This window comes from Bombus huntii, chromosome 2, assembly GCF_024542735.1.
Source record: "Bombus huntii isolate Logan2020A chromosome 2, iyBomHunt1.1, whole genome shotgun sequence".
Classification (NCBI taxonomy): domain Eukaryota; kingdom Metazoa; phylum Arthropoda; class Insecta; order Hymenoptera; family Apidae; genus Bombus; species Bombus huntii.
In genome coordinates, this window is record NC_066239.1 from 21,500,155 (window position 1) to 21,513,920 (window position 13,766).

Here is a 13,766-nt window from a genome sequence, read left to right on the forward strand (position 1 = left end):
AAACAGCCGAGAAAAATGTGTCACCGAGGAAATTCCCATACCGACTTTGTGCTTTTCGCCAAGAATCTCGACCTCGTTGATCGCGAGTAATATTCACGCCACAATCTTCGCGTTCGCGGAATGTTTTCCGCGAAAAGAATTCTTCTACAACGCGAAGACAACGTAAGAGCGTTTCTCATCTGTCTATTTCATCTTTGAACAGTAATCCACGTTATTTCTAAGTTTACGTCATATCGTATTAACATCAAATTTATCTATTATTTTTCTAGCACGTTTATGTCTTCGAATCCCCGTGTAATTTTCCTTTTCGCTTTTCTCCTATCCGGTCTTTCGATTCGAACGTTTCGACAAATATATCGGAATATCGAAACATGGTACTCACATGGCAGATCCGGTTCCAATGTCGCCGCTGCTGGCGGCACGCAATAATTGCGAGTTAGTCATATCGTTTTCCGATTGTCTGATCGATTGAGGAGTGGATTGATGAAGCGGCAAGGGTTGTCTGTGCGTGGCGTTACTCCTCGGCAGTGGAAGAGTAGAGACGGTCGCCGGTGGTTGCGTTTGCGTTCTTTGTGCTAGTTGCGAAGTGCTGACAGCTCTCGGCGGAAGTGGATCCCTTCCTATCACCGATCCAGAGCCGGAAGCTGCGAATAAAATATTGCTCCTGATAAAACGTCGACCTCTTTTTCTGGATATTTCGGGCGAAACTACATGGTAAATTTCATTTTATCCAACAAGTATAGAGATATGCACTCGTATTTGTGAATTTCGATGCGGCACGAGTCGAAAGCCACTTTATTGAAAATTAAACTAGCGCTATATAACGAATACGAAAGTGAGGAAATATTGGCAAACTCGCGTAAATATAAACGTATTATATATATAACTAAAATCGCAGTTTTAAAACGTTTTGAAAAGATTTTTCTCGAATAATCTTGTTTAGACGAACGATAGGTAGGATAAATCGTATGGTTTTTGATCGTTTTAAGGAAACCTATACACGATATTCGTTGTCAAAGGAAATAAATAGTCGAGCAGAGTACAATAGTTAATATACAATAGCACCGCTTTCTTCGTAACGATAGCTACGAGCAATGCCACGTACAATGACGCTTTCGATATTTACGATCGAAATGGCACGCTGGGTTCGCAGCAGCCAATCTTCTTTATTCCTCGGAAAAAGCGACGTAATCGCGAAACTTTCACCGTAAGAATTTCCTGTCCGCACTTTACGCTCATCGTCATCGCTTATTCATCAAGCTACGCTTCGTCGTGAACGTTCGTCTATATTCAATAACTCTATAGAGTCGCAGCACGGATATTTGCAGGTTCTCAGGAATATCGATTCGCAACTAAGAGATACTGTAATTGTACAATCACTTTTCTCAACATTTGAAAGCGTTATTTCCTCTATTGGTCCAAGCTTAAAGTTACGACTTTATTAAATTTCAAATTCCTCGACGACTTTAATGCGAAAACAACATCGAGTAATTAACGGTAGAGCGATAGACCGAGCGTACTGGCTAAATGCAATTTGGCAAAGTCTAATCGTTTCACGAAGCTCGATCAGCTTTCGTACGTGCTTGGAACAGTTGCACGCATCGCGAATTTTGGACCTGGCTTCGGCTTGTAGTTTCAATTACACGGTTCTAATAATTGGAGAGGCGGCGGACGATCGAGAGGGGATCGTGTCGATCTCTGTTTTGGCCGATTTTCTAAAGCAAACGATTCATCGTGAATGGCTACGGCGAAGCGCATCTGCGCGAGCACAATGGGCCAGCAGCTGCGTTGACTAATCGAGAAACATGAATCGCGAAACTTGTGTTTGCGCTTCTTGATATCATTCAGGGCAGAATATGTTCAAGGGACGAAGATAAGTAACTTCTGGCGTACACTGTACACTGTACACGCTTTAAAAACCGGATAAAGAAAGCTAGTGTAGCATTCTACATTTCGTTTCATTCTAGATTTCGTTTCTCGATGTAAAGTGATACCTTATTTGAATAAGCTGATCTAGCCTTGAACTATAGATGCTACGATACGATCGATTCGAGAGGTACATTCTATTTTTCTACGAACATTTGTGACGCACAAGTTCGTCGAAGCCAATGAGTAAGACCACCCAGAAAACGAAAGAGCATCCAGAGAGAAGGCTCTTTATGTTCGAGATTCAATTAAATCAAAGTTTCTCTTTCTCTCTCCCTCTTCTTCTTCGTTTCTTTGGCTGTATTTTTGGAAACGTGAAATTATCATATTCGACGCGAAACCACATTCGGAAGTTAATATTGTAGATTCGTACTTCGATGTCAATAAACCGAGAAAGATACTTTACGTTCTTCAAAATAAATAGACAGTCGCTAAAACTTGTAAAAATGATTAGGCTAAATGAATAGTTTCGCAAATATTCAGCATATTTTTAATTTAAAGTAGAAAATGCTAGAACGAAGAAAAAAAGACACGTTGGCGTTCAACTATCGAACCGACCGAGGTCTCGATCGAATTTGAAATTCCAAAGCGCTTCGGCATGGAGAATGCGACGACAGGCCAAGTAATTGAATCCAGTTCGCTATTTTTACGAACAACGGCCGTCTGTTAACGCGAACGATGCGGAGAATTCTCCGTGAAAATACGATGGCATTCGAACAGAGAGCAGAAAAGTGGAACGCGAAATTTCCTCTCGCTATGCCGCACCGCGTCCCATAGCGCGTTTCCATCGTCCAATAATCGCTCCAAGTATGCGACAAATTAATTTTTCTAACAAGCGATAGTTTGTCACGGTTTATGGTGACCTCGTGGAGTAAATTCGAGCATGCTACTTTCATGTGTAGAGTACATTTAGAGCGACCTTTCATTTAACGCGTCTGCAACCCAAATTCGTGTTACGTAGCTGGTTTTATGTTACTTTGAACGAACTGTCTATTCGCATGGTAAAACGAGTATCCTGTTCGCGGGGATTAAATGATTACTTTTCAGCGAACGAAAGCGAGTCGTATGAGAAAATAGCTTCGGAGAAAATGGAAGGATACAACGTTATAAATATTCGCCGTTTTCGCGATATTCGCAATAGTGCGTCAAAACAACAAATGTTTTGCGTGAATTAAACATTATGGCGAGTCCGTTTTCCAGCATGGAGTTGCATAGTTTCGACATTATTCGTTCTCTAACGGGTATCGACAGAGCCAAATTCTCGTCGCGGACTCAATTGTGAGTTCAGAGCTTCGACCGCCAGGCATTTGTATCTTTACTAACTTTGATACTAACTTTAGTACCCTGATAATAACGTTTATACGGATCCGATATTGGTATATGCTCTTAAATCGGAACTTTTTCGCTGCAATTGCGTTAGTAAATTCATCCAAGATCTATCGTAACAAAGTCCGGTATTTATTTCGTCGGAATTTTTATTCGGAGAAGTACATACAAGAATATTAAAGGAGCTATAACTATATAAAACAGGCATCTCTTGCAGAGCTTTATACAGATGCTTGATTTGTCGCAAACGATCTCATAAGAATTCCTATCCTTTGTATACCGCTCGAATTTCCCCCGAGCTCGCAACTCCTCGACTCGTTCCTAGCCATCCCTCTTTTTCCCCGGGAATCGTCTGGTTTGGGCAATCTTAGCGAGAAAGCGATCGTTCAAAGAACGTTCAGAGCACGCGACGTCGAAATTCCGAAGCGTCGCACAACATGCGGAACGCGCGCGAAGAGGAGTCGGCCGCGAACGTCGGAGGACGTAATTGAATCTCACGGTGGTGGGTTGTTGGCGGCGACGCGCGGCCATAATGAGCGTCCTGATGTTTTGCGGACATGGGAACGGCATAGAACGAAATAGAACGGAACCATCGGCCGCCTGAGGGGGATTACCGCAGGAACCGCCTCGTTTCGGAGCGGGCCGAGCCAGACACACCGGAAGGGACAATTTATCGTGCGCAGCTAACTCGGCCTGTGAAACCGGGCCATCCGTGCGTATACGCTTATGTAAGCAGCACGAGTGTCATTCGTTCGTCCCATACGATCTACGTACGATCGTCTCGTATCTCAATCCGTTTTTTCTCGCTATCGTGTTTGTAGTTTGTCCTGTGAATGGAAAGAATCAGCACGAAAAAATACTGCAAGCAGTCCATCTCTGCAAACAGATATCGGAAATCGTTCTAGTCTAAGAATAGAAATTGTCCCGAAGAATAAAGCTTTTAACCGATCATCGTGTTAAACGAACATCCTTTTGCGAGTAAAAAGGTTCTATCGTACTCCGCGCAACTTATTTAGAGGTAGGAAGTGGGACAAACAAGAAACAGAGATAAATTTACAGCAGGACAAAGAAGGACGCAGACGAAATCGAGAACTTCCCTATGACTACGTCGAAGATGCACTTCAAAAATTCAATTTTTTCATTTCTGCTAAGAAATCGTATTAATCCACTTCGGACGGCGCTCGAAAGGAAAACTCTTCTCCCGTTTTGTCAGCAACGAGAAAAGGGATCGTCCAAAAGACGAACAACGTGAGTCGAGAAATGTACACACGTAGAGTTTTGGCGACAATGTTGTTAAATCATCGGCGCATATGAAACGGCGTCGATGCGCCGTGACATTTTCTATTTTCCGTAAGCGCCAGTAAAAGGAAATTGTCCGCGCCGCAGGACCAGATGCATCGAAACGGAATACATTAAATAGCAGAGCTACTAGGGAACGATTCCTCGACGTTTGTTCGCGACGGAATGCGTGACGATGCATTAGCGACGACTACGATTTACCATGCTCCCTGCTCCAAACGATTCCCCTGTTTTTTCTTTTTTTTTCAGTTTCGACGCATTCCTCGTGTCCATTGGTAGCTTCGATGACACGCCGATTCTTCGTCTCGATTTTCTCAGTAAGCTACTGGACGTTGATTGGGCGATTGATCAGGTTTGACTTTGAACGCGTCTTCCGTTTCTGATTACGTATTATATGGATGGTTCGGTGATTTATAGAAAGAGTATTTTGCCTTCAGAAGACCGTTGTGTACGTTTCAAGGTAAAGGAAGTTGAGAGAGGTGAGAAAACGCGACAGTGATATTAGCACTCTCAAAGCGTGCGAGCAAATTAAATTTCAAAATCAGAATAATTAATCGGGGAAAGTTAGTTTTTAAAACATTTCATTCTGTGCGTATATTTTTTGTTTCTTAAAAAAGGCTCGCACTAAAAAGTTAAAAGCTGTTTTTGGAGTAAACTTAAAATAAAGTTACAAGAAAATTAGAGAAATTAAAACGTTTAATTAAACACGAACGTGTTAAGAACGGTGTGAACATGGACACAACCATTCCATCCGCACTTTTTTCAATTAAACGGGTGAAACGTCTCTGTGGAACGTATACCTATAACAAACAAACGGCTCGATGGGAAAAATAAAATAAACCCGGATAAAATGTAATCTTCGTCTGGATTACTTTTTATATTGGCTCGCTATTGATTAAACGGCACGTGTATTTTTCGATTTGCCCAGCGCATATTTCCGTATCGCTATTCCGCTATGATATTCCTAGATTGCTTCACGTTCAATTTTCGTCGTTCCGTACCACGCTTCATTAACGCAATACATCCTCCTCCGATAATGTATTTGGCCGCCTTATCTCTTAATTCCCATTTCTATGTATAGAGGAACATTCGTATATTCCACGACGAATATTCCAGACTTTGATCGAAAAGGAAATGCTAAATACACTTTGTGTAATTTATGAACATATACCGTCTCTGTTAGATTTATATATATATTAGTTACCGTTAAAATTACATCTTCGTATCTGCTAAGATCATTTTGATCCCAAGTGAGCTAAATGAGTTCGGTAGAACTCCACCGAGAAATCAATATCACGATCTGAAATAAGAATCGTAGTTATGAGGAAACGAGGAAGCAGTAATCATAGTGGCATAACAAAAAGTTTGACGGTTCACGGATTATGCTTCTCGCAAATTGCACGTGTGTACCACGACGGAGCCCAAGACAGTTGAAAAAATATGTGCGGTGCATTTACGAGCAGGAAGAACCGATTGCATCAAAGATTTACGTCGATCGCAGCTGTCGCGTCTGGAATTTGGTCGAAATATCGAAACAGTGACATTGCATCGTGGATATCCGCGATTTGCATGGATTTATCCAAGGTGGTTATTCACGAATATAAAAAACACACACACACACACAGATCTTTTCTATCGTTTCTACGTTCGTAAAAATAAACCGCGAATGTTTGCTCCAAATTACCTGATTTCGATGATCGCGCAGTTACTCGAATGTTTTCGTAACATCGTAACTCGTTATTCGTTTATTTGTTAATGTTTCAGCGATTTAATTAAAGAATATCAGGTACTCGATAAAAGCGATTCTTCCGTTTTGTTAACTCTTTTTAATATTACGCTCTGTGTTTAACTTATTTTTACGAATATATACTATCTTTCTTATCCACTACGTAGTACTTATAAAATCTCCTTTTCTTTTCAAAGCAGACGTGTAACTGCTTTGCATATGGTACATCTTTCCCAGAAATCAATGCATCGATTCGGACAATTTCATTGTACGCGACTTCGGCTAATTACTGCACTCTTATAAAACCGAATGCAACGACAGATCCGGATTTCGCTCTTCATACTGATCGGATGAATTCCTCCGACCGAGGCATAAATATGCAGCTTGGTGAAACGTCCGCGCGCCAGTTTCCCGTCCAATTACGTTTGGTGCTGAATATTAATCGAGAAAGGATCGATTAATCCCCTTGCTATTCTATATGAAACCTTCGTCGATGTTGCCGTACGTTAAATTCAATTTTATTTTTGCCCGATCATGACGTGAAATATTTTCGAAAATCTAGTCATCCGCGACAGAAATATTTTTAACAGCGTCGCCAAGTATTTCAGCGAGTGAAAATATCTCCGAGGAGAAGCGAATTGCAGATATTTTACAGCGACATCCTTTTTATGTAAATAAATCGAGCAGGAATGTTTAGGGATTACTTTCACCGATAACCTGTACGCATACTATGAGCACTCGGTGATTTAACGCGAGTAACGCGAGTAACGCGAGTCATACATGCAGATAGAATGAAAATTATTGGGATGGATAATGTTCGTCAAGCTATGAAGCGTGTAACGCCTGCAAAGAGTTTCGACTGTCCTCGCCTGTACCACCATTGATTCATCATTCGACAAAATATATTCGATTAAACGCATCGAAATGTCAACAGTTGGAAATAAAATGTTATTTAAAAACGTTTCGATATTTTTTACAATTTTTCCAGTATTTTATTATACAATCGATATTTAAACGCGTTGTTGCTCGTACTAACCGATGCTTTCGATAAATCTCGATGCGCCCAAGATTGTGAACTCTGTTATAAGTTCGTCTATCGATCTGCAATCAGGCCATCGGAAATCGTCAAATATTCCCGAGACGGAACTAGAATGAAGTAACGGCGCGACGTCGTTTCTACGACACCTTGATCTTTTCTGCGTCGATGCCAAGTGGAACGTCTATATTTATCTGGCACGCGAGCACGCGCGCGCCATTGCTACGCGGTAATGGACAATGTTGGCGGATTAAATAAACCATCGGATTAAATAGCACTGGTTCGTTTCGTCTCTTCGTGGCACGAGGAGGGTCTGGTAAATGGGTCGACCGTGAACGTTCAATCTTGTAAGAAAAGGAATGTGGCGGATGTGGCGGCACCGTATCGTCGAGCATTTTTCTCTCGGTCAACAACCATCCATTTTATATTTAGAACGTCCGGTCGCGACGCTAAATTTTCGTTACACCACCGGTTGTTTTGTCTGAAATTCGCGTGACGTAAGTGCATTACGCTCTCGCACCCGTCAGCCATTCCTGCGACCACTTCGCGCGCGTTAACTCGATAATATTTTGTCTCTGTTACCTTGTCGCCGTCGCTGCTCGACATATCGCTTGCTGGGCGACTGATCGATGAAAATTAAAACGGCACGCCGATTTACCGTATCGTTGTTTTCGTGTCAGGCATACTCTTTTTGCCGTTTCGGCGAATTGTTTTCATTTCGAACTTTCCTAGCCTTTTTTGACTCGGTACCATCTTTTTAAAAGTGTATTTTCTTACTATAGGATACTTGTGACAGTGTAATTCACCGACGTGGAAACTCGATGGTGCAGATACCTGTCACCTATCTGTGATTTACGAACACGTCTGGATTAGAAATATGCGTGTCGTAAGCCACCGCTAGATCACGTCGATTTTTATATTTTAAGATCTAGTCTTGTACGTTCGCTGGGGAACGCTTTTATTTATTGATTCAACGAAGAATATCGTTGTAGGTGTTATACACGCGAGTAAAAGTAACGAAGTACGAGTAGTTTCACTGTAACGTTATTACATACTTCCTGACAATTTCTCGTTATTTATACCATGAGAAAGAATCAACGAGGAACTCTTATCTCGAACGTGGATCTATTTGTCGATAATGCATGCGTGTAATACTCGAGTGTCGTTCATACGGCGTAAATATACCTGCAGATACGTAAACCTTTTATGATCTTTGTATCAAAGGCAGACATGCTATAACACTCGCAAGTGAAATATAATTCTACAAAGGAAAATGGAGAAAGAAAGTTTCTTTGGCAATATATTTTTTCCTTTTTCATTAGAAGTTTCCACTTTGTCGTGCTCCTGTTACGTTATAATCCTGCTAGATTCATGCGCGCAAAGTTTCACTTTGTTGCACTACATCGCACCATCGCCATCTCCCGAACGCCAGTGAGAAACGCGGTTTACTTTGTCTCAAAGCGAGCAAACGTCTAATTTCACAAATAGGATTTTCACCAACAGCGAGAAGGGCATGTACGATGTAAAGGAGGATATAAGGGTTGTTCACCCCACGATTCGGGCCGTCAGACGTCCTAGGGCTTACGGTGGTTGTCACGATGCCGGAAGTGGCACCGAGCAGACACGTCAAGAGGGAATCAGAATCGTTATCGGGAAAACCATCACGGGGATTTGTCCCTCGCGCCATCAAAATTCTATCTTCTGAGATATTTTTCGCGTTTCCGAGGCCATCTCCACTCTCCTTAACTTTGCTTTACGACGTATGATATCTCGATGTTACGGTACTTAGAAATTTGTATTAATTTGGAGAACCTTGCGAATGCACCGATCTGCTACGATAGTCAGGTAGAGAGTATCGGCAGAGATCTGTTCCTTTATCGCGAAACTAGCTCGGATAACTTAGACGCTATTAGATATCGGTTCTCGCAGCCAACCATTCGGTAATAAGCGTAGTTCATCCACGAAATTTTTCAATCGTCAGACGTTAATTTCGCGCAACTTTTGCTGTATTTTAGCTACGTGGGAAACCTACTAGTGCGCAAATTTCGATCCGCCTCCTCTGTGCTGAATATCGTTCACGCGTAGAATCAAAGTTGGATAAAACCGCGTACAATTGCATCAGGGAATTTCTAATAGTTTATTCGTTTCGCAAGACGAAAACAGACTCACGAATGATCCCTCTGTCCTGGCTATCGAACGTACCGCAAGCACGTAGTTCCAAGCGTCCGTTCTCTAGAAAATGCGAAACAATTTATAGTGCAACGGTGGAGTCGGAAAGATCAGAAAGATAAATCGTCGTGGAAGGACCGGCTAGCGAAAAGAGAGGGAGGGGTTGCGAGGGGGAGGAAGGGAAAAACAGAAATTGATCGAGGTAGTTGGAACAGACCGGGGAGCAGAAACGCACTTCCACGATCATTTGTATCGTTGCTCGACCTGTTGCTGCGCAACGACCGACCAAGCTGTCGATTTTTCTTTTTCTGCGAATCTGCTATAGTCTACACTCTATGCTCTATACCGTTCTTTTGCCCGCTATCTACCTTGTACGCGAACTTTTTGTCGCTAGTGGATTGCAAAAAGATCGGAGCCGCGGTTGCGGCCACCCGTAATAAATATTTTACGTCCTCGCCCGGGTTTTACTGCGTCGGGATATCCTGAATGCGGCAAACCACCCGGGATTTCCAACTTCTAGCTTTTGCCAAGCGACGCGGACCGCCGTGTGTTCCTTCCGAAGAATGGACACGTATAATCGTTGATCGTTTCGATCGATCTTTTTCTTTCGTGCCTCCTTTTGTTCGCTCGAGTAATACTAGATACATAGGTTCGTTCGCTCGTAACGAAAACCTCGTTTCGGCTCGTGTTAATCTTTCTTCGTCTCTCGCTCTTGGTTTCATGTGCGTTCGTTTCTCTTCTTTTAGTCGCCAAATTTTACATGCTGTGTGTTCCGTCTTAAATCGACGACCTTGTCCGGATTATACCCATCTCGACGAAAAAAGATTCGATCGGACGAAAGTTTCGCATTTAGTTTTTAATTTTCTAACGTTAGAAATGCACGCGACTTCTAGAATCTCACCTTCTCGACTAAACATTGAACTTTCTGGTTGACGCATTTTTGCAAGTTATATCGTATATAGCGAACTACGATGTGGCGTGAACAATCGCAAGATGCGTGTCACGCAGTATCACGTTACTTTTTGCTAAGATTTAAATTTAGAATTCAGGTTTTCGCAGACGTAAATAACCATCTCTGACCTTTGCAATTGCCAGCCTTCGTAAATCCTGAAAATTATCCGAAACGTACGCGTTAACGTTGTCTTGTACGTCACGCACGAAGATAATAGTAAATATATGGCTTAAAACGAAGGACTATGAAAAATCTAATTCCTCTTTAAGAGACGCTGATGTCGTCACTTGGGAATGCCTCGATCAGCAGATCGGAATTTCGTAACAGGCCCTGGTATTACCGTATCGCGACAAATCACGCGATTCAGGCTTTTCTGATCCCTAGAAACTCGACCGTTACGTGCATAGTAGCCGGCTCGTTAAGTCGATCGTTAGCGGATTCGGTTGAGTAGTAAAATTCCTGGGAACTTCAAGGAGACCAGACGCTATGGGTTCGGCAAAATAAAATATCGTATCGCATTGACAACGTGCCTCAGCGTGGATGTATATTAACGTTGTAAATATATTTAGAATATACACGCAACAAATATTTTGCGCGATTTCAAACGCGAAAAATATATTTCCACCACCATATGGAACAATATGGAATACTTTCTCCGTACAGACATAAAATGCGTACAGTAGAACGATTACGGATGATGATTTGGCGATTAAAACAAGTAGCGAAAATTCTGAAATTTTTCAATTCGTACCTGAAGCTATCGAATCGGAATAAAAGAACAGACGGAAAAGACCTACATACGTGCGGAGAATCTCCGCAATAGAAATAAAATCTGGCAATTCCGGTCTCTGGAATATCCTGATTCATCGTCCGTCATAAATTCGCGAGGGCTTGATACAAAGCGTATCGCGGTATCCAGTAGCTGGCGATCTCGCTAATAAATCGAGCATGGCTCAACAATAGCTGTTATCCTTCGAACAAGTTGTCCCATTCGAGAGTATTTTATTTGTCGCGCGGACATTTTCTCTGGCGACTGTTCGCGCCGATTCCCGTCTCCGCGTGATCGCGGTAGCGAGCAACGAGTATGCCTGCGGCAAGAGTATCGACTCGATGCCAACTAACGGGATCTGTAGTGATCAAGTGGGTCAGACGAGTCGATACTGTCTCTTTGTCCCTACGATTAGTTATCGCGTCAGAGCGTTCGAAACGCTTCTTTCCTCCGCGCGGATTTTTAAACTAACAGATTATTTGGTTGTTTTAATATTCCACGAACGTTAACGGAAATTATATTGGCAATAACGTGGTATGGAACAACCCTTTCTTTTTTCTTCTATCCTTTTTCGATATTTCATTTTTCAGGTTTTATTTACTACGTAGATTCCACGATATAGCTGATCGAAGGGAATTGGCGCATGGGTGAACAGGAAATTCGCTTTGACGAGGGTTAGGTTTTGAAACGATCGTGATAGATAATTAGGAAGATAGGTGGTAGCTATGGAGTTGATCTATAGATCTATAGATCTGTAGATGTATGTTTGGGTCAGGGTAAGCTTCATACTCAAGGAAACCTGTTCAGGTTTCGTAGAAACGCGGCTAAAAATTTTGTCGAACGTTGCAAAAGAATCGGAAGATGAAAGCTTTATGGACCAAGTGTCGCGTGATTTCGATTTACCGTGAATCAATAGTAACTTTATGAGCGTACATTCTCGCACGCTCTCGACGTTTACGCTACGGAAACAAGACCGCGGCAAGAAATGGCTACAGAAGCCCGTTCAATGTGCTCGAACGACAGACGAGCGTAAGAGGGAAACCTTGTCTTCGCCTGAAAATTTACTCAATTTACTCCATCTTCGTCTGACTGAATCAACCTGCCACCCTGTGTACGTAGCGTTGTGTACGTGCATGTACCTCTGACCTGTCCGAGAAGCTGAAGAATATGCGATGAAGAGTCTCGTTACTCCGGTTAATTATAACTCTCAACAAAAACCAACTGTGGTGTATGTATATGTATGTATTTGTGGTGTAACTGTGGTGTGATAATGTATTTTGCAAAAAAATGATGTTATATTATACATTATTATATTATATATTTATATATCACGAAGACATATCACATAATTTAGTGGTTATTCGTAACTATTAAAATTTGCAGCTACCGCGAATACCATTTTGCCAGCTGGTTTATGCTTCTTCGCGTAGTGTATTCACGCTTCGATTTCATCTTTAATACGCGATCGTGGTTTCTGCGGCCGTACCGCCGTAACTGCTCGTTGAAATTAATTGATACGTCGATTACGTGCGTTTGCGGTGACGCTGATCCTACGTACTATGAAATATTTCAGCCTTTACCGATCGTGTCGTAATAAAAACCGTATCATGGCTTCAATCGTTAACGCGCGGCACGATATTTGGTAACGATATTTGGCATTATCGATATAGCGAAGCGACGTAAATTTAGATCAAGTTATCGAGAAATACAGAAGTTCATTTTTGATAAATTAATTTGTCCGTATATGCGACTGAAGATGATGGAACGGAAAGCAGTCGATTGCCATTGCGTACTCGTTTAGTAAAAAAAAGAAACTGGCGATGACCCGAATCAACGGATGATCAAACTATTTGAACTATTCTAACGAACGAGCGATCTAATAGGCGAACGCTCGAACCAATCCCTCTACGCGGAATCAAGATGATCGGCCTGTACATCTCTGTAAACGTCAATGCATCCGTTACAGATCCAGTTGTCGTCGGAGAAAAGCAATTCCACTGGCGAGCAGCGAGTCGAAATCCACACTCGGCCGGCGATGGCGTTCGTCTCGTTTTTGCGAGGACGACTCGCAGGACTCGATCGCCCGCTCTCTTTTTCCCCTGTCACCGATTCCTCGTTTGTTTCACCGTTCACCTCGTCTTTCTGCAAACGACAGGTGCTCCGTTCATCGGGCAAGAACCAGCTCGTTTTTAATACCTCTCGACTAATCTTTTCCCCTCACCATCGACTGACTCGAACACGGAACAAACACCTCGTTCTGTGGAAGCGAGAGTTAATATTATTTACCGATTAAGTCGATCCTTTCTTTACTTACACATTGCGAGCGGATGCCGCTGACAAGGTTTCAATCGCCGAATTATCGTTATCCATGGTTACTGATCTCGTGGCTTATTGCCATTTCGCATTTGATACTTTCGAACGGCATAATCAAGTCGATGCTGTACACATTGATTTTCGGAAAGTATTTCGCGTTTGCAGTTTGGGCGCATTCCGTACCCATTAAGAAATTATCTTCGATGGGCTCTGGAGATCCATCGTTATCGCGGATAGCGGGCTATCTTGG

General features: G+C 42.3%; 1 protein-coding gene and 1 long non-coding RNA gene across 11 annotated transcripts in view; both read right to left on the reverse strand.

Annotated features, from left to right (window-relative positions):
* The window catches only part of LOC126872886 (uncharacterized), a 186,479-nt gene that overhangs the window by 22,035 nt on the left and 150,678 nt on the right, over positions 1-13,766 (reverse strand). For all 10 annotated transcript variants that reach the window (XR_007692234.1, XM_050633179.1, XM_050633116.1 and 7 more), the window contains one exon: positions 383-644. Coding sequence is in view for 9 of the 10 variants with exons in the window: in XM_050633179.1 (XP_050489136.1) it covers positions 383-644 (262 nt within the window). In the remaining variant the exon portion in view is untranslated. The remainder of the gene's footprint in view (positions 1-382; positions 645-13,766) is intronic.
* On the reverse strand, positions 5,230-7,354 carry LOC126873207 (uncharacterized). Its single transcript, XR_007692339.1, has 2 exons — positions 7,314-7,354; positions 5,230-5,851 (listed from the first exon to the last, which is right to left on the reverse strand). It is a non-coding gene; the product is annotated as an uncharacterized LOC126873207 (long non-coding RNA).